We start from the raw sequence: 21,127 nt of genomic DNA on the forward strand, positions 1-21,127 counted from the left end.
GCTCCTGTTTTTCAGAAGCAGCTCTCCATTGCTCCTCATAACCTGCAGGGTGCACCACACTGTCCTAACTCAACCCTGAAAGGCCAACTGTGCCAAAAATAAGGTTCTTCATTTAGGTGACTAGCAAACTTCCAGTGTGTTTAGCCTAGGGAATACTGGGAGACAAATCTCTACGACCACAAATTATTAACTGTGACCCCAGAGCTGCCGGTGGCCATATCCCTCGGCACACAGCCTGCCCCAGAAAGAGGCCATCACAAATGAAGGGCGAGAGGGGAAACGATAGGGAAGGAACCTGTCTGAGTCATAGATCCAATCAAGCCTGCCGCCATGGCCACACATGTTCTTCAAGTTCTTTGAGCCAATTTTTTTTTTTTTTTGCTTTAGGCTGTTTGAATTGTGCTTCTAACACTACAACTAAGAGTCATGACTAATATATCCTTCCCCTAGATTATTCTCCACTTACACAAAGGCTGTCCCATAGCCAGACACGTGTGCTTATTTGCTGCATTAAAAGTTGGTCAGTGAACTCACTGTGCACACCAAGGAGCGCTTGTTTCCCTAGGAGGGATCAGGCAGGGATGGATTTAGAAAACTAAGAACAAAGGAGATGGGAACCCCATAGAGAGGAAGGAGGGGCTGGGACTAGCATAGAGCAGCACACTTCTAATCTGGAGAGTAAGCAGCCCAGTGCCTTCTTGAGAAACCAGGTAAAAGGGGTTTATTTGTTCAGCCTCGTGGAGAGCAAGGATGGGACACTGGCTGAGACATTTTATTAATGAACAAGATAGTGTGTTTGGAGGTAGAGGATGGGAGTCCAGAAGTGAAGGGACCCCATTCCAGAAGTCATAGCTGCAGGAATCTGTTTCCCCATAAGCACTGATTGTGGGGAACCAGGCTGCTCCCACGCTCCACAATGGAGGGCTAAGGGGTAGACGTCTGTTTTCTCAGCCCTTCTTAGTGTTTTTACGCTAGGATTGATCTTAATTTGAGGGTCACAGGCTTTTCTTGTGCAACAGGGTTCTGTTTGTAATTTTTATTCATGAACAGAAGCTAGATCCCAGGATGTCAGAGGCAAGGACACTCAATAACCTGCCTTGTCCGTCATCTGGGAAGAGGTGGAGACAGGATTTGATCCTAGGTGTTATGTTGACCAGTGCACAAACCCTGAGTGCTAAAGTTGAGACTTAAAATTCCTTACAAGAAGATTAATTTGTAAGCTGTTAAGGTGCCCTGTTATGGACTGAATGTTTGTTGTCCCCCCAAAATTCATATGTCGAAGCCCTCCCCGACACTGACTCTGGAGATGGAACCTCTAGGGAAGTAATTAAGGTTAAAAAAAGGTCACGAGAGTAGGGCCCTTGTAAGAAGAAGACACCAGAGAGCTCATTCATTCGTGCTTTCTCTCTGTGCGCACGCACTAAGGGAAGGCCATGTGAGGACACAGTGAGAAGGTAGCTGGCTGTAAGCCAGGAAGAGAGAGAGCTCTCACCAGAAAATGAATTTGCTGGAAGCTCGATCTTGGACTTCTAGACGCCAGAACTGTGAGAAAATAAATTTTTGATGTTTGAGCCACTCAGTCTATGATATTTCATGGCAGGTGGAGTAGCTTAAGACATATGCCCTGAAATGACTTCAGTGATGAAAATGAGCAGATACCCTAGATGAAAATAAAAAAATTATGATCCATTCACCAGACTACATTATTGCTACTGCTACCAGGCTATTGCTACCTTCTTGTTTGCTCCCAAATGAGGTTCAACACAGCCATTTAACCTGCATATTACTGACGTGGTTACAAAAAGAGAACCCGAAGGTCATCCAGGCTTCAGGATCCTGCAGTCTGAGATGTGCTCTGCTCTACATATCCCCAAACAAGGGCCACACACACAGCAGAATTCTGTATCAAAGTCAAAAAGTTTTCCTTGAAAATAGATTTAATCGTATTCAAATTAGAAATGTTCTGCATCTCTCTCTCCAAAACCACATCTAAAGTTCGCTCGATACATGAAAAATTTTCTGGGGAAAATATTTGAATATAGTAAGAGAAACCTCCATATTTCTTCAGTGTTGAACTATCAAAAGGTACATAATCAAAAAATTTCAACCTCTGAGCCATCCACGAGGTGTTTGGATCATTCACTCTGGAGGAAAAGGCGGGGCGAGGAGATCACAGTCACGGCTAGGATTTGAAGTGTGAAAAAGTTCTTCTCTGCCTTGTCAGTTAACATTGGGACGGTATGCAGAAGCAAAGGACTCTCAAGGGAAAGGTTTCATTGAGCAGAGGGTAACAGAGGAACCAAAAATCGGACAGGAGACATTTGTGTTCAGCTGAACAGTACAGGCTAAGAGTGAAAAATCAACATATTCTGTGATCAGTAACTGTAAAGGGCTCAGCTCTCCCTTCCTGGCACAACTGACAATCCCACCATTCTAAGCTTCCAAATTCTAGAAAAAGATAAAAAGATTAACAAAAATAGAGCATGTAGAGACTGCTGATTTTGTGTGCAGAGCATCGGCACCGGAACCTTAGGGCGCCCTGGGCAGGAAGCGCCCCTGCGAGGAGGGGAGGGGAGGGGAAAGGAGGGGAGGGGAGGGGAGGGGAGGGGAGGGGAAAGGAGGGGAGGGGAGGGGAGGAGGGGAGGGGAGGAGGGGAGGAGGGGAGGAGGGGAGGGGAGGAGGGGAGGGGAGGAGGGGAGGAGGGGAGAGGAGGGGAGGGGAGGAGGGGAGGAGGGGAGGGGAGGAGGGGAGGAGGGGAGGGGAGGAGGGGAGGGGAGGAGGGGAGGAGGGGAGGGGAGGAGGGGAGGAGGGGAGGAGGGGAGGGGAGGGGAAGAGAATGCCTGGGGTGGAGAGACTGCCATGCCAGGGCCTGTGGGCTGCAGGCACTGGGCTTCCTTCCCCGCTGCGGCCAGGATGCCCATCTCCGAGGAGACCAGGGCCTACTTGGCCATCTTGCGAATCATGTAGTTGAGAATGCCCCCGTTGTGGAAATAAGTGAGCTCCACGTCGGTATCAAACCTCATGACAGCCTGGAAGGTCTTGCCGGTATCCAGCTGGGAGGACGAAGAAGCAGAGAAGAATCGCTGAGGGAGGAGGCAAGCCAGCCCTTTCCAGAGGCATCCTGCCCGGCCTGCCCTCAGGCTGCCCCTCCAAGTGTGGTCCACACCCCGGGAACAGGCGCACGCTGGCCCCAGCCCAGATGTGCTGAGCAGTAAGTTGCGTTTTATTTAACAAGATCCCCAGTGTACTGATCTACACGGTAAAGCAAGCACTGCAGAGAATAAGTGATGGAAGTGGGAGACACCTGAGAAAGAAATAGCCTCTCAGGGCAGTAGCTAGTAGTGGCGTTTGGGATATTTTTTAAACTTCCTCCAGGGACTGCCCGAGGATGGAAGTGTCGGCAGTCAGCAGATGTTTCGTTAAGGTTGTCCCTTAGGCACTGGCCCAGCTGCTCACCCTGGGACATAGCTCAGCAGCTTAGTCTGCCTGGGCAGCTAGGTCACCCTGGGACCTTCGTGCTGGTTCTTAATCCTTACCTCCTCCAGGGCACTGTCTTTTTCACCTTTGGGCTAATCAAAGTCGGCCGCCTGGGGCTGAGGCTCAGGGATGGGCTGAGTGTCTGTTCACAGGTTTATAATAAAAAGGTGTTTTTTTTTTTTTTTTTCCGGCACGCGGGCCTCTCACTGCTGCGGCCTCTCCCGCCGCGGAGCACAGGCTCCGAACGCGCAGGCTCAGCGGCCATGGCTCACGGGCCCAGCCGCTTTGCGGCACGTGGGATCCTCCCGGACCGGGGCAGGACCCCGTGTCCCCTGCATTGGCAGGCGGACTCTCAACCACTGCGCCACCAGGGAAGCCCTAAAAAAGTGGTTTTTTTTTTTTTTTTTTTTTTTTTTTTTTTGCGTTACGCGGGCCTCTCACTGCTGTGGCCTCTCCCGTTGCGGAGCACAGGCTCCAGACACGCAGGCTCAGCGGCCATGGCTCACGGGCCCAGCCGCTCCGCGTCATGTGGGATCCTCCCGGACCGGGGCATGAACCCGCGTCCCCTGTACCGGCAGGCGGACCCCCCAACCACTGCGCCACCAGGGAAGCCCTAAAAAGGTGTTTTTAAGGTAATGTGAAAATGCCCTATCGCTGAGCTTTCATTACTGTTCTCTGGGCTGAGATTGGGAGGAACAGGAGGCCGTGGGGCTGGCGGGTTTGGGAGGAAGGAAGGAACTGATAACTCTATGAGTAAACAGACTAAAGAATAAACCGACATAGTGTGGCATCACTGTGCTGGCAGGTCAGAAAGGTGCCAGTAGGACTCCTAAGTCTAAAGCACGTCTACTGAGGGATTTATTTTTCCTTCCAAATCCCACTGATTTCCTTCTAACAAGGTTTATGATGAACACAGGGCCTTTGAGCTGGGCCTGGCATGGAAAGGCGCCGACTTACCTTGACCTGGACTTTCATTCGTGGTTTGAGGGTTTCTGGAATGCTGATAGTGTATCGTTCCCGCCCTGTGAGTCCTAGGGTGTCTGCATTCTCCCCGGGGAGATACTCGAGGGGGATCACCCCCATCCCGACCAAGTTACTTCGGTGAATACGCTCGTAACTCTCAGCCAGGACAGCTCTGATTCCCTGATGAGCCAACAGAGTAGTTTGGACAGTTTTTCTTTAGTTACCTAGACACTTTACAAAGGCTTTGTAAGTCAAAACTCTTCTCACACCTAAATTCTTCATAAGTACCAATTAATCGTTTACAGAAAATGTTGCCCCCTAGTTATAAATAACACAGTAGCCAGGCATAACTGATTGCCTACACTGTGTAGGCAGCATGTAGGCGCTGAAATGAACTCTCCTCCCACCCTCCCCCAACCCTCGATGTAGACGCTATTATTGTGCCCCTAGTGTACCCTAGTAGTCAGTGGTTTACCCAATATCTGTCTAACCACACACTTAGCCACTGTGTGATACAATATTTCTCAGCAAACTTCCACTGTATCTGGAAACCTCAGCACAAAGAAACATAAAGAAAATTTATTTTTCCCCTTGAATTTTGCTATTATTGTAGGTGCATCAGCAGACACCGAAGATTTAATAAAAACACAACTTTCAGAACATACGACAGAGAAAGTAAATGATTATCTACTGTGTGCTGCTTTCATACTTCCTGTTTCAGGGATCAAATTACATTGAATATAATCTTGATATAAAGCTTCCTATAAAGTACATTTTACTGGTAATCTATAACTGGCAATGTACAGCAATGATCAATAAACCAGGATACTTGATTAACTAGAATATCCCATCCTTAAATATTAGTTAACTGTAATATAATAGTAAGATACCCCTAAAAGGTCTCAATATCTAGGGTACACTTTTAAGATCCTCTGAATCAGGGTTACTCAGGAAGCTTGTTAAAAATGTAGATTCTTGAGTCACAGATGTAGAAAACAAACTTATGGTTACCAAGGGGGAAGGGAGGGCAATAAACTGGGAGATTGGGATTGACATATACACACTACTATATATAAAATAGATAACTAATAAGAACCTACTGTATAGCACAGGGAACTCTACTCAATACTCTGTAATGGCCTATATGGGAACAGAATCTTAGAGTTATACATATGTATATGTATAACTGATTAATTTTGCTGTACAGCCGAAACTGACACAACATTGTAAATCTACTATATTCCAATAAAAATTAATTTTAAAAAAATGTAGATTCACAGGTACTACCCCAGGTCTACTGTATCAGAATCTCTAACAGGGAGCATGGGTGGGAGAAGATAGTGATTCTCTTAAGGTAGGAGAACCATGGCTATAGAGCAGTAGTTCTCAAACTCTGCTGAATATTAGAATCACTGGGGAGACTTTTAAAATCCCGATGTCCTGGCCTTTCCCCTTACCAATTAAACCAGAATCTCTAGGAATGAGATCCAGGCACAGGTGTTTTTTTAAAATCCCAAGGTGTTTCCAAATTTAAAAGCAAATTTATAGAGGATAGGGCAGATTCTTTAGGACAGTAGATATTTTGTATGGATTTATGTATGTATGTACTGTATACTTATTTTGGGGGAAGTGGTAATCTTTGTAAACACAGGTCATTCACGTCTCAAGCTCTGTGTAAAGGGTCGTGCAGCACTGCAGATCACAGCTGTCTGTCCCTCTCTGCATGAGGACAGCCCGGGGTTGCCTAGTGGCCAAGGCTGGGCAGCTACAGAATGAAGTGTGTATGGCTGTCTGGGCAGACAGAACTCAGAGCAGTTCTGTAGAGAAGTCTAGACGTGTATGGTCAGGCCCCTCAAGATGGCTGTTCTCTTGCTCTTTGTACATCCCCTCCCCGTCCAGTCCCTGCTTCACCTCCGCCCTACTCACATGAATGTGCTTGCCCCCTGCCCCTTAGGCCAGAACGGCCCCACCTGCTAGTTTATTAAAGGGAAACATCTGCTCTAGTGGTGGTGGTTAACCTGAGGGGCTGTGAGGCACAGGCCCCAGCTGCTGGTTTCCCTGGTAACTGATGAGCCAACCTGACATCAATCCCCCCTATAAATGGTAGCCTCCTCCTCCCCCAGGGGAGGGAAGATTGTTGCTGTGTCCTGTTTGCTGCACACGGTGGGGTGTTGCCCCAGGACCTTGCTTCAGATGTGTAAGAGCCCCCCTCTATAAAACCACTGATGTCTCTGTTGCTGTATCCGGGCTCCTTCTTTGGTCTCGTGGCTGGTGCAGCCCAGCGAGCCTCTAGAGAGCCGCTCGGTGCCAGGTCTCTTCTTATTCCCCAGATCTCACTGTCCCCACCTGACTGCTCCCTGCAGCGCCCAGCTCCCTTCCTAAAATCCTTTCTTCTGTAATTTCTTAGGTTCTTTTCAGCAGTTTCTAGAAAAGGCAGGCCTTTAACAAATTACCAACTAATAAGAACATCTCCCCCCACCCACTGCAAACTGATTGCCTAAAAAAAAAATAGGTGTGATGTTCAAAGACATTTTTCAGAAGCCTGGGCGTCTGAAGGGCTGCCTGCCAGACAGCCATATATATATATATTTTTTTACTGTACTTGTGGATATCAACTTACTTAGCGTCTGCCAAGTGCATTGATTTGCTCGAGCCATCGTTATTTAAATTGATATCAGCTAAGCTATTCTACCCTATCCTGAGGATTAAAGTCAGTCACCAGGCGTGTGCCCTGCTTTCAGGGCAAGCAAATGCTCGAGAAGTAAAAGCTCCTGCGTGGCCCCTCCCACAGGGACACCTGACGCAGGTCAAGCCCTGAAATGGCTGAAGGTTCCAAAGAGCTGACTGTCTACATACAGAGAGGGCTTCTTTTTCTATTGAGCCTGTATGCAGACTTTTCACAGGCAGTGATAAGCAGCTGTAAAAAGTGCATTCCCTGAGCTTATCCAAAGCTCAGGCTCCTTACTTTTTCCCTTCTGTGAACCTGACGATACAGGGGCAGTAGCTTATTCCTCACATTCACCTGGGACAAGAGCCTTGAAAAAACTTCAGGTGTTAACCTCTCAGAACGTTATGAAAACCATGAAACTTTCCCCATTAAAAAAAAAAAAAAAAGAAGACACATACTACACACTTCTGGATGGACAGACTTCAGGACCCTCCCCCCAACTGTTCTGTAGACACCCCCAAAGATCCACAGCTCCCAGGATAGCAATGTTTGATCTAAGGGAGGCCGGTGAACTCTAGATTACCCTTCACTCAGTGAAGTAAATCCCGATCTACCAAGAAGCAGGAGATGAGTAAACATTCCATGCTTTCCCGAGCTTGCTTTGCTCTTCTGCAACATCTTGGAAAGTAAAGCAAAGCATTTTATTTCTGGCCTCCCTCCCAGCTTCCCTTCCGGTTCAGAGGGGCAGCTGCCTGCTGGGATGTCTCTGCATCCTACTCACCAGTAGGAAAGGGCCCTTGGCCGCCCAGTCTCGGGAGCTGCCTGAGCCGTACTCTTTGCCGGCCAGAACTATCAGAGGAAGGCCCGCCTGCTGGTACCGCTCAGAGGCATCGAACACATCAAGCTGAGGAAGAGAAGAGGAAGGTTTTACAGACACAGTAAAGGCACAGAATGTGGACACAGGGCAGTGAGTCCTGGTGGGACATGCAGGGGCAGAAGTGTCTGTAGTCGGCCAAGCCAAGGTAGAGTCAATGGAACATTCAACCAGTCAGTTGCCTGGTCTACAAATTTCCAGTTAACTCCATCTATGTACCTCTATCACATTGAATTTTATACTCTTAAGTGAAATGCCTAATTGTCCTAGTTTTAGAAAAACATTCAAATCCTAGGGCATCAGGGGAAAAAAAGGAAATTAGATCAGTTTTTTTTTTTAAACTCTTCCATTGATTAAAATATTTTAAAGCTATCGCAGAGAATCCCACCTAAACCTGGGTTTTGACTGAGTACCAGAAACTCAGTGATGGTCAGTTGTGAAGGGTAGCCAAACAGAAAGAAGGTCACGTGTTCGGAAATTACATAAAATGCAAACTCTTATTTGTCACCCTTCTACATGGAGGTCAAGGTAGAGACAGTAGAAACACTGATGGAAGCACCAATCAATAAAGGACAGGAAAGGATTAAAGGATCTTCTAGTATATATGAGAAACATCTTACACAAATAGATTCATTTGTTTCTCACAGGAACTCTGAATATTCTGCTGAGCTGAGACTTCACAAAGAGATATCATTGCTGGTGAGTAATAAAACATTGTTTTCTCCTGGCTACTTAAGTCAGAAAATAAGATCTGTCCAAAAGGAGTATTTGATTTGAAAGGAGCTCTAGAAAGGTGTCTAATCAAATTCTCAAGTAGGCTTTCACAAATTGCTATTGCGGTGAAAGGATGGAGACTGTGGTTGATGTCACACGGCATCGCCTAAATCTGGGTAGGATTCTGTATGTCTTTAGCTGGATAGAGCTCATGAATATAGAAACTGTTTTAAAAAAACAAAAACAAAAAGACTACCTGATATTTTCAGAGATATCTATTAGTAGCTTTGTATATTAAGACTGTGGGAGTGTGGTTTTTTTTTTTTTTTTTGAAGTAGATTTGCTTGGCTCTGAGTGTTTTAGTAATTTTATTTTATTTATTTTTGCTGTGTTGGGTCTTTGTTTCTGTGTGAGGGCTTTCTCTAGTTGTGGCAAGCGGGGGCCACCCTTCGTTGCAGTGCGCGGGCCTCTCACTATCGTGGCCTCTCTTGTTGCGGAGCACAGGCTCCAGACGCGCAGGCTCAGTAGTTGTGGCTCACGGGCCTAGTTGCTCCGTGGCATTTGGGATCCTCCCAGACCAGGGCTCGAACCCGTGTCCCCTGCATTGGCAGGCAGATTCTCAACCACTGCGCCACCAGGGAAGCCCCAGAGTGTGTGTTTTTTAAAGTACTTTCAAAACTACCGCAAAGCTGACAATCCCATGGCAAAGCAGGTCTTGGAACCCAAGATGAGTGGGACTAAGCAGGTCTAGAATTGCCAGCTCCTGGCTTTTCTCATACATGAGCCAAACTGAGAGTAGCAAGCAGCTTATAAAGCATCAGCTCCTGTACTCTCCCGCTCTTCTGAAGAAAACATAAAATTTAGTGGTTTCTTCTGTTATTGTGCCTCTGTATCCCTAAGTATTATATTTAATTGGCCAGTTCTTCATTTCTCCTTTTTTATTATTAATTTCCTACTTTGATGATTTAGTTCTTTTAACCACCACGCTCCTTCCCCTCCCCCACCCACTCCTCTCCGCGGCCTTCTAATATCATTGTCATACGTTTTGATTATGTAAATGCCACTTATAGCTGAGCCACATAATATACTCTGATTTCCTTTTCTTGGCAATTAAAATTTTTTTTCCACTGGAATAAAATTTTTGCATGTGTGTTCACCTATTTCTGTGTCCCTACCTGTTCATTAATCCCCAAATGCACTGCCTAAAGTATCAATACAAGTCTTCTCTAAAGACATTCAAATCTATCAGGCAATCTAATTTAAAAATCTTTTTCATGGGGTGTCACTCCTGGAACCCAACATTCCTGTGTGGACTGATGGCTCTCTGAGGACATGATGCATTCCTATTCTTTCCCAAACATCCTGTCGATTCCCTGTATTTCTTTTTCCTGGATCCTACATCTTCCTCTTTCTTTGGTTTATTCCCTTGTTTTGGTGTAATACATTTACTAAGTAGCTTCTTGAGACTGGGTATTTTTAAAGTTTTTGAATATCTGAATGTGTTATTACTTTAATCTCACTTGGCTGGAAGTATGAGGGACACAGATTTTAGGGTCCCAGTAACTTTCCTCAGTCTGTTTCCTGGGTTGCTGTGAGCACGTCTGATCCCCAGGACAATGCACATAAGCTGTTTTTCCCTCTCTGAAGTTTCTAGATCTCCTTACCTCTGCTGTTCGTGCCGCGCAGCTTGTGGGATCTTAGTTCCCCAACCAGGGATCGAACCCAGGCCCTCAAGCAGTGAAATCGTGGAGTCCTAACCACAGGACTGCCAGGGAATTCCCAACTTTGCTGTCTTAATTTCATAATGATGTCACTTGGAGTGGGTCTTCTTTAATCATGTGGCTGGGCACTCAGTGGACCTTTGAATCTGGAATCTCAGATTTTGCAGTTGAGGAATTTTCTTGTGTTAATTCTCTAATAATTTCCTCTCAGATCTTGTCTGTTCTTTTTAGCATCTCTGTTCAGTCAGATGTTGGCCCTCCTCAGTTCAGTCTTTAATTTTCTTACATTTTCTAATTTCCCCTTTGTCTTTCTATATTCTGGAAGATATTCTCAACTAATCAACTTTTCCTGTGAAATTTTAGGGTTTTTTTTTTTTTAAGGAGCTCTTTCTTGTCTTCTGATTACTTTACAGCAACAGAAAATCATCTCTTATCACTCTGAGGAGGCAGTTGTTTTCCTTAGTTTTCTTCTACTCTTTGCATTATCTGTTGTCCTTTATATTCCTCTGTTCTTTGTCTGTCTTCCAAGTTCAAGGCCTGACTCAAATGTCTCTTCATCTCTCATTCTGTCTCCTTATTTAAGCTGAGGCACTAAGCAACCGACTAGGAGTTCTGTGCAATGGCAGGGCTGTAAATGAGGGAGATTCATTGTGACAGTCAGTATCCTGGAGGCCTCCAAAGTCTGTAACTTCAAGTCCTTCCCCTTCATCTCTTGGGGATTTTACCATTTATTTGTATCTTTTTCACTTAATAGTTTATCTTCCCTGCTATTCACTGAACAAATATCTCTTGGGCACTGACTTTGTGCTGGATCCTGGTGATCAGAGTATCTATGATGAATTTGCTTTACAAACATAGAACCAGTTACAAGTGAGGCAGTGTGTTTGGTGGTAAAGAGCGTTGACTTCGGACAGAGCCTCACTCCGTGGGTTTTAATCTCAGCTCCTCAGACTTGTGAACTTAGGGAGTTACATGAGCTCTCTAGGCTCCACTTGCCAACTTAAAACAAGGAGAATTATGGTACCGTCCTCAAAGGGTTGTTATGAGGATTGAACAAGTCAGTATATGCAAAGAGCTTAGAACAGCACCTGGGATGGAGTAAGTTCCACAGACGTATCTAGCCATTATCATTTTAAAATAATTTGTGAGGGTTATTTCTTAAGTAGCTTAGCCAGTTTTCATGTGGTTTCACAGCATTCACTGGGAAGGGGAGTGACCCTGAGGACCTGCTGCTGTGCCAGATGCTATGCTAGGTGTTTTACATGTCATTCCATTCAAGGTTAAGCCTCAGAGCCTTAAAAAGTAGATAGTATTTCTACTTCTCAAGTAAGAAAAATGAGGCTCAGAGAGGGAGATAACTTGCTGAGGGCTCCACAGCTGATATGAGGTGGAGCTGGGACTTGAACCCAGGCTTGTCTGACTTAAAGTGCAGGCTTCCCCACCTCTCATATGCCTGCCATCTGTGAACAGACAATTCCAGCTGTCATATGCCAACTCCAAATGGTTCCCATTAGGACCCAAGCAGGCCTGCACAATCCTCTACATTCCTTCTTTTCCTAGTGATACGGTAAATTAATTAAATGCTATTAAAGTTATATTGGGTTGGCCAAAAAGTTCATTCGGGTTTTTCCATACAAGGCTACCGAAAACCCAAACGAACTTTTTGGCCAACCCAATAAAATAGTACTTATTAATAAATATCCTCCACCTTAACCTGGAATTTCCCCTTCAAGTACTCTGAACTGACGAAATTTCACTCAGAGGTTTTTAAGCTCGACTCCTAGGAAACTAGACTTAGTTAAAGCATGAAGCAGAATCTCTAAGCAGGAAAAGGTTTCCCAGTTTAAAGGGCCTCTCCATCAAGGATGAACTCTATATACATGGACACCTGGCAAGAGGGACTGTACAAAGCAAGAGGTAGGATGAGCTGTGAAATAAAAATAAGACCAAAAGGAAAGTGATGGTGCAAACATCCAACCACCCAGAGCCTGAGAAATTCTGGCTTCTTAATGAAGTAGAAGACACAATACTCACAATTTCGCCAGTAGGCAGATGGACAGTCTGTGGTGCCTGCTTGTTCAAGAATTTGTTTAATAAGCGGATATTGGCAAATGTCCCCCGCGCCATGATGGCGTCATTACCTCGGCGGGAGCCATAGGAGTTGAATTCTCGTGGAGTCAAGCTGATAATGAAAGCAGGAGAGGAGCTGGTTTAGTGAACTGAGAGAAGATTAAACTTGGCTTACCCCAAGAAAAGAGAAAACCCACAAACCTAGGTGTTTCTCTAAGTCTGCTAAGTATTGTTCTCCAAGGCAGAAAAGCTGTTCCCATAGCTTCAACTGAGGGCAGAGTGAGAGGTGGCAGGTGGGATTGTGAATCAGTATGCTCCCAGCAGCAACCTACAGTCTTATAAATCTGAGTAGAGCAATCGGGAGGGACTTTAATAAGAGTATTTATTTTACTGATTCAGTAGGGTAGCCTATAAAGCTTCACAAAAGGTAAAATACTAAAAATGGGTTAAAAAAACAAAGGAAGCAAAGGGAATACTCAGGGTAGGCCAGTCAGGCGGAGCCAAGAATGGGGACACATAAAATACATTCTATAAACTAGACAGAAGTAGGTTCAAATTTGTCCCCTAGTTACCAGGAGCTCAGTGCAATGAAAAGACACATAACTGGCGACATGACTTAGAATTTTCATAAGATCAAAATCAGGGCAGTGCCAAAGAGGCAGATAGGAATAGCTATCGGTGATCCTAAAATCAAAGAAGAATCTTGTCTGTGGATCACAATGAAAGGACACTTTGCAATGTGAGTAACAACATCTTAAAATGAACATGGTGACCAGTTCACTGGGCTGTTTCTTATAATGCTAGGAAGCGTGTGGTTAATGATTTATTAGTTAGATCTAATTTGAAGATTGAGAGTCTATGAATGGGCTTCAGGAGTAGGTGAGTGTGTCTATGAACCCCTGAAATTATGTCCAAAATGTGCATGTGCATTTTTATGGGAAGGTATATCTCCTTTCATTCAATTCTCTAGAGTATCAATAATCACCAATCTAAAAAGGTGTTGGTCACTGCTCATTTTCTAGTTTCTTCCTCCAGCTTCAATCTTGTGTTTCTCTAGTTTCTCTGTTTGTTCTTAGAAGCCTTTTCTCCCATTCATTCACTCAACAACTTTTTATTGAGCACCAACTATGTGCCACCAACCTGTCCTGGGTGAACAATGAACAAAACCAATTAAGATCTCTGCCTTTGCAGGGCTTACGTTCTAGAAGCTGGAGACAAAGAAATTTTTTTAAAGAGCATCCTACACAAGTGTTACTAGATTGTGGTTAATACCTTAGGAAAAAGAAAAGGTAGACCAGGGCAAGGAGAACAGGAGTATGGTGGGAGTGAACTCATGGAGGAAGACTTGAACTTGGCGAGAGAGTTAGCTAAGAGGGTATCTTGGGGAAGGGCATCCAAGAGGAAAAAACAGCCAGCTCAACCAAAGGCTCTCAGGCAGAAGGGTACTTGGCCATGCTTGGAACATTCAATGAACAAGGTGGTGGGCAATGTGTCCTGAGCAGTGTGGGTGAGTGGAAGAGCAGGGACTCACTGACTCATCTTGAATATCATCTGCCCTTTTCTACTTGCTGATGGACTTGGGTCTCCCACTCAAAGCAGAATCATATATCCCTTTAAAATCTCACAATATGTATCTGTGTATAGGCAGTTCCCATACATTTTTAAAAAGTAGTTACCCTGCGTTAAAGAAAAATCTTGACACAGACCACTGTGCATCACCTCCTCTAGATGTGGGCTATCTTCTTAAACTTACAACACTTACATTTCTGGGGAATATGAAATATTCTTGGTCTGAATGAATAGACTGTCCCATAGGGTGCACTAGGAAAAGGCAGAGGTGAGTGAGCAGGACAGAAAGGGAAATTCAAGAAGAAAATGGGTTAGCCACCAGGCAAGTGAGATGAGGGGCAAGGCAGTTGTCCTCTCCCACTGGGGAAAAAAAAAGGTGTTGAATTTTGTTCCTCAGATTGGCTCTGGGCCCCATCCCTGAAGAAGCAGATTCAGGAGGTGCGGATGGGAACCAGGAACTTTTATCTCCCCAGACAACTCTCATGGAAAGTCCCATTTGGGACCGACGTTGATTGATAGTGGTATATTAAATAACAGTGGATAATACTGGTGTAATGCCTGTTAAAATTGGTATGTGACTGAAGGATTGCTGAATGGATGCGTAAACTGCAAATCCTCGAAGAGGATCTCTGTAAAGAATATGTCTCTCAACCAGGAAATATCAGTGCATTTCCGGTTCTAGCCCTGTCGAGTGCTTCAAGTGTAACCAGGCTCTGCCACTGGTGAAGAGCAGAGCCTTATACTTTAACAATCAGCCAAGCTGGGGGTAGGGATGACTGCTGAGTCTAATGAGTACACCTGCTCAAAAAGAAGGTCCTCATCCCTGCTGGGGTTCACGTGCTGATGGATTCTCCCAGGGAAGCTTCGAAGCAGCAAACAGAAAGAGCAATTGGTTTTCAAGCCCCAGGGTTCAGTGAAAAACCAAAGTGTGACTCCAAGGAGACCTCATGAAAAGAGAACTACTGGCCTCACTCTCTCCATTTCTGCCTTCAGGCCCTTCCCCCCCTTATTCATTACTTACCCTCTGTTAGTTAAGTAGCGAGCAGCAGGGCTATTTCTTGCAATATTTCCAGCCGGAGAGATGTGGTCCGTTGTTACTGAATCTCCCAAATTTAACAGCACGTAGGCATCCACTATAGATTTAGGGGGCTGAAGATCCAAAGTCTACCAAAGAGCACAGTAAGTCAGTGTTTGCCCAGGTTTTCTCCAACATGTCACCAGGGGAACCCCAACGGTAGCGGTCCATGGACCTGAACCAGATGACAGCCCTATACCAGCGCATAGAAAATTCTAGTTTTATTGGTTTTATCAGGGGTGTTTAGAAAAGTGAGGTGAATTTATGCAAAATATTCATATCTCACTCTTGAAGGGGGGTGAAGTATTGGCACTATCCCCTCAAAAGCAGCAGGGATGCTGCTGCAAACGACATTCTCTTTCTCCACATCCAGAGAAGGCCTCAGATGCTGAGGACAGCAGGAGTCCTCCCCGTTGCACCCAGGGCAGTGCAGACTCCTTGATCATCAGTTTCAGAGAAGATTTCCCTTATTTTTATGGATATAAGGTTTAAATATGGCAGGTCCCAGGGGATGTTCTCCTGGACAGTCCCTCAGACTTTACTGAGTCTTTGTCCAGGTGGTACTTGATCACCAGGGGATCTCTACAAAGCCACACAGAAGCCCTGGACAGAGAAACTGTAGGCCCACTCCAGCCAAATAACTCAGCTTCCCTAAACTCTCCCCAGTATTATCTGCTCGGGTTTGTAAAGGTTTTAATGAAATGGATAGTCAAAGCAGGGGTATTGGGTAGTCAAGTAGATTTTACAAGGCAAGAAACTTTTTGAAGAACTCATTTTGTTAAAAAATAAAAAGTCCTACCAGGTCTTCAAAGAATGGTGGTGACTTAATGTATGTAGATTTGGGATTCCAGTAATATAGCTTATCTGACGGGGCTGCTAAGGCATTCCAGCTCTCATTCACAGTCTTGGGGAAAAAAGAAAAAAGGAAGGGCAGATCTAATCACAGTCCATCCTAAGGAAAATTTAACATGCAAACACAAACATATATTCAAGCTAAGAGCACAGTGAAAACTGTTCTTATTCTAAATGGTCACACAACAGAGTTCCTCTATACTGAGACAACACCATGCTAAGTAATTTAAAAATACATGTGCTCTGTGATAGGCAGCCCCCACGGACCTGCCTTCTAGGATTCACACCCCTAAGTGATCCCCTCCTGCTGAGTAGGGGCTGGGCCTAGTGACTCACCTCCAGGATTAGGTTATAAAGAGACTCTGCCTTCTGTCACTTTCACCCTCTTACCCTCGCTTGCTTGCTTACTTGCTCAGATGGAGGCCAGCTACCATTCTATGAAGAGCAGGTGAAGAGACCCACTAGTAAGGCACTGGGGGCAGCCTCTAGCTGACAGTCAGTGAGGAGCTGAGGCCTTCACCCACAGCATGTGAGGTCCTTTATCCTGCCAACAACCACATGAGTGGTCTTAGAAGTGGATCCTCCCCCAGTTGAGTCTTCAGATGAGACTGCAGCCCCAGATGACACCTTGACTGGGGCCTTGTGAAGGCACACACACCCTGTTAAGCCGCACCTCCATTTCTGACCCATGGAAACTGTGAGATAAAAAAATGCTTGCTGTTTTAACTCACTAAGTTTGGGGGTAATTTGTTGCAGAGCAATAGATAACTAATATATATACTTATAAATATAATTTATGAAATAATAATCCAGATTGTACCCCAGGGGAAATTATGTATGCTCTGAAGATTCTGGGAAGTAGACCTCCAGGTCATAAGGACATTAGCTAGTAAAAGACAGCTGCTATGCATTCAAATTGGCTTGAATTAGCTCTACATGTCCATTGACTCAGACTTTGGAGAAATACATTTAACCCAGTATCTACCAAACTCCCTTGTACCATTTCCCAATGAGCAGCTTGTGGGATTCACAGTGCACGAATATGACCCCCGTGTGACTCTGCTCCCCAGTCTGCCCTCTTGTTTCAAACCACCAGCCCTAGGCTGAAGCCCTTGGGTCAGCCTCTCACAGAGACTAGGGAAAGTGGTAACATCCAAGGGGCTCAGAAAATGACGCTGAGCCCCATACATTTTCCCTGTATTTGTAAAATGCACAGCAAGTTTTTTTTTTATTTCGGTAGTTTGATAGGGTGGTGTTTCCTACTGAGTGGCTTTTATTTTTATTATTATTTTTTAAGCATGTAAATACATCTGAGAGGTGCATTCAACCATTTGATGCCTCAGTGACACACTACAGTGACATCAGGGGGTCCTCAACCATAGTTGATGCACGCCCCAGGCTGCCTGAGGAAGCGGGTAACTGTGGAGAGCTGGCCAGCAACCACACACAGCTGAGGCCTTTCTTCCTGAGGCTGCCGCTCACTTGTCCAACTCTGGGAACATCTGGGGAGTGTGGGGTCTGGAAAAATGTGAGTCTTAGGAGAAAAATGATGGATAACCACTTCCCCAATCATCTGAAGAAATGTTACTTTGTATAGTTGACACTGCCACTGGCCTCAAGGGTGGCAGAGATGATGCACAAGAGCAGCTTTCCCTCACAGGTGGGCTGGGACCTCACCTCTATTTTCTGATAGACCTCCTTAAACATCCCAGGGATGACATACTGACGCTCCACTGCCTGGATCTCGTCTCTGGTTGGCCAGATATCTCTCAGAAATACCTGTTGTCCCTTTGCATTTACCCCTGGGGAAAAAATTGTTTATTAGTGAGAAAAACTTCATCTCATACCCCATTTTCATCGCCACATACAGTCAGTCAAGTCTCGTTCAGGGTAGTTACGTTCTGTAAAGCCTACGTGCACACTCAGAGAATACTCAGTCACTGCCCCCAGGGGACACACGGGTTAGGCTCCCAAGAGCCTCCATCCACCACACTGTCGTCAACTGATCAAGACATAACCCTGTGTTATGTGTGTTTCTGTTTCATGACACCTTACTTCATACATACTGTTGATGCATTCATACTGAACTCGCGAGCCTGTCCAACATGAGGCCCGTCACAGCCTTCTTGGGCTTAGGAACACTACACAGCACTTTAGCACTACTCTTGGGGGTCATTTTAAACAGTGAAATCACCAACAAAAAGCACAAAAATGTGAAAAACATGGTGCTAAACAGAGCTCGAACAGGACACTTGTTTGCAGTATAAGACCTGCAATAAAAAGGCAGAATGTCGCCTTGTTCGACCTCAGCTGAAGGCAGGCATGGTGAGGGACTCAAGGTCTTCACACCTGCACCCCTCCCCGCCCCCACCCCGTGCACATCTGTGAGTGGCCATGGGAGAGTGATGAGCATTGATTTGGGGGTTAAAATCCATTTTAATGAGTAGTCAAATTTGCAAATACGGAATCCATATGTAATGAGGATCAACTGTATGTCTAAAGCTATGATCTCCTAAAAGTAAATTCCAGGGCACCATTTTCATATTATCTAATCTGCTTATTAGCATGGGTTGAGGAGGGTACAGCAAAGAGACCAGAGGAAAGGAAACACAGCATTCTGTCCCCAGAATTTCGAGAAGCTGCACTATGTGGATGTGTTCCTACAGAGGAGACATTAAAACAGTGCCTATCATTAGATTAAAGCAGGAGCTGGAAAGGAAGGGACTGGAGAAGAAGCCAGAATGGCAAGATCTGCATTACTTTGGGTATTTCTTTCCCTTTTGTTGTCCCTCCCCCTTTAGTAAATTCTTGTTTAACTATTTCAATTATGTCTTAGCTGTGTATTGGGGCATAAAGAAAAGACTCCTCCTCTGATCTCTGGAGGGTCTAGCCTTCATTCTTTATTAAGGAAAGCAATAACTTTCTCCCAGTAATGTTTTCAGATACATTGGAAAAACTGTAACCCCCCAAATAAGATCTTACCCAGTGGCTCTTTCTCAAAGTCGATCTTGATGGTCCCGGCAATTGCATATGCTATTACTAAAGGCGGAGAGGCTAAATAGTTGGCCCGGGTATTGGGGTGGACTCGCCCTTCAAAATTCCTGTTCCCAGACAGTACTCCAACAGCAACAAGGTCCCCCTGTGTGAGGCAAGGGGAAAAGCAGGTCGCAAAGAGAAGAGAATGCCTAGGCTCCATTTGTCAAAGTTTTCCCTTTAAGCGTCCCCTTCACCTGGTCCTCTCCCTGGGAAGAAGAGCACACAGGGTGACCCTGTGGGAGACACTCTGGGTCAAAAGCAGCTGAGAGACACATTCAGTGGTTTCTGCTCATGAGAAAATAGCAGGTTGGTCAGGAGGCAGCATCCTGGTTATTTTGCTGCTGGGGCCTGAAAACAGGCGGGGAAGACTGCAAGTTGAAAGCTAAAGGAAGCCACGTTGACTGACAGGGACTCTATAATAATGCAAAGCAAACCAAATAGTATTTCTCAACGCTATAGAATTTATGGGACAAAAATCAAGCCAATGCAATTTAGTTTACATTCATTTGTCTGACTTGGAACCAGTTTTCAGACAACAGGAACAAACGATTCTGGCGCCTTCTGCAGTCAAAACCACGTTTAGGGAGCACGCGTGTGCCAGGCGCTGCACTATGTCCTTCGTGTCCACTATCACCTTTATGCTCACAACCCTATGAAACAGGTGCTATTATTGTCTCCAGTTACAGTTGTGAAAACTGAGACACAAAGAGGTTAATTAACTTGCTCAAAGTTATACAGTTAATAAGTTTCACTCAACTCCGAAGACCGTACTCTTAACCACATCCCATGCTCCCCTGGACCTTCTTAAAATTACCAGCCTTTTGGTCACACATCATATGAAACATGACAACAGCTCTGAAGACCCACAAATTCCTCTGTAATCACCTGCGTGATGGCTTCTACCACAGCTTCAGGTAAGGGCCCACTGTTGCCAATGCAGGTCATGCAGCCATAGCCCACCACATCAAACCTAGATGCAAGAGAGAAGCACAGGATGGAGAATGACTCTCAGTGGGCTCACCTGCTGGTTACAGTTCCTGGAGGCCACTGACTTAAGTAAGTTTAGTACAGGGCTGTTTCTATAAAGCTTTCATTCTTGGGAACATTTTGATCTACTATTCATCCATTCTAAATCATTCAATTAAGAGTCCTTTTTATAATTTACTTTTTAAAAAAACTGAAGTATAGTTGATTCATAATATTATGTTAAGGTGTACAAGGTGATTGTCATATACAAACACACACACACATATTTTTTCAGATTATTTTCCACTATAGGTTATTACAAGACATTGAATAGTGTTCCATATGTTATACAGTAAATCCTTGTTGTTTATCTTTTTTTTTTTTTTTGGCCACGCCACGCAGCACGCGGGATCTTAGTTCCCCAACCAGGGATCAAACCCGCACCCCCTGCAGTGGAAGCCTGAAGTCTTAACCACTGGACCACCAGGGAAGTCCCATATCTATTTTATATATAGTAGTGTGTATCTGCTAACCCCATACTCCTAATCCCACCTCTCCCCCCAATCCCTGCTTTCCCCTTTAGTAACCATAAGTCTGTTTTCTACGTCTGTGAGTCTGTTTCTGTTTTGTAAATAGATTCATTTGTATTATTTTTTTTAGAGTCCACATACAAGTGGTAATATATAATATTTGTCTTTCTCTGTCTGACTCACTTCACTTAGTACGATATTCTCTAGGTTTATCCATATTGCTGCAAATGGCAATATTTCATTCTTTTTTATGGCTGACTAGTATTCTATTGTGTATATATATCTTCTTCATCCATTCATCTGTTGATGGACACTTAGGTTGTTTCAATGTCTCAGCTATTATAAGTAGTGCTGGTATGAACATGGGGGTGCATGTATCTTTTCAAATTAGAGTTTCTGTCTTTTCTGGATATATTCCACTGACTGCTGGATCATATGGTAGCTCTATTTTTAGTTTTTTAAGGAAGCTCCATACTGTTTTCCATAGTGGTTACACCAATTTACATTCCCACCAACAGTGTAGGAGGGTTCCCTTTTCTCCACACCCTCTCCAGCATTTATTATTTGTAGACTTTTTGATGATGGCCATTCTGACTGGTGTGAGGTGATACC

The 21,127-nt window shown here is 44.9% G+C and overlaps 1 protein-coding gene across 1 annotated transcript in view; it reads right to left on the reverse strand.

Annotated features, from left to right (window-relative positions):
- Positions 1-2,790: 2,790 nt before the first annotated feature.
- The window catches only part of ACO1 (aconitase 1), a 58,951-nt gene continuing 40,614 nt past the window's right edge, over positions 2,791-21,127 (reverse strand). Inside the window, exons 13-21 of the mRNA XM_081237692.1 lie at positions 19,905-19,989; positions 18,966-19,122; positions 17,661-17,785; positions 15,931-16,035; positions 15,078-15,220; positions 12,452-12,599; positions 7,890-8,012; positions 4,435-4,620; positions 2,791-3,053 (exon numbers count right to left, since the gene is read on the reverse strand). Of these exons, the coding sequence (XP_081093818.1) occupies positions 2,940-3,053; positions 4,435-4,620; positions 7,890-8,012; positions 12,452-12,599; positions 15,078-15,220; positions 15,931-16,035; positions 17,661-17,785; positions 18,966-19,122; positions 19,905-19,989 (1,186 nt within the window). The 3' untranslated portion in view covers positions 2,791-2,939. The remainder of the gene's footprint in view (positions 3,054-4,434; positions 4,621-7,889; positions 8,013-12,451; positions 12,600-15,077; positions 15,221-15,930; positions 16,036-17,660; positions 17,786-18,965; positions 19,123-19,904; positions 19,990-21,127) is intronic.

This window comes from Mesoplodon bidens, assembly GCF_964165515.1.
Source record: "Mesoplodon bidens genome assembly, chromosome: 6".
NCBI classification, from domain to species: Eukaryota; Metazoa; Chordata; class Mammalia; order Artiodactyla; family Ziphiidae; genus Mesoplodon; species Mesoplodon bidens.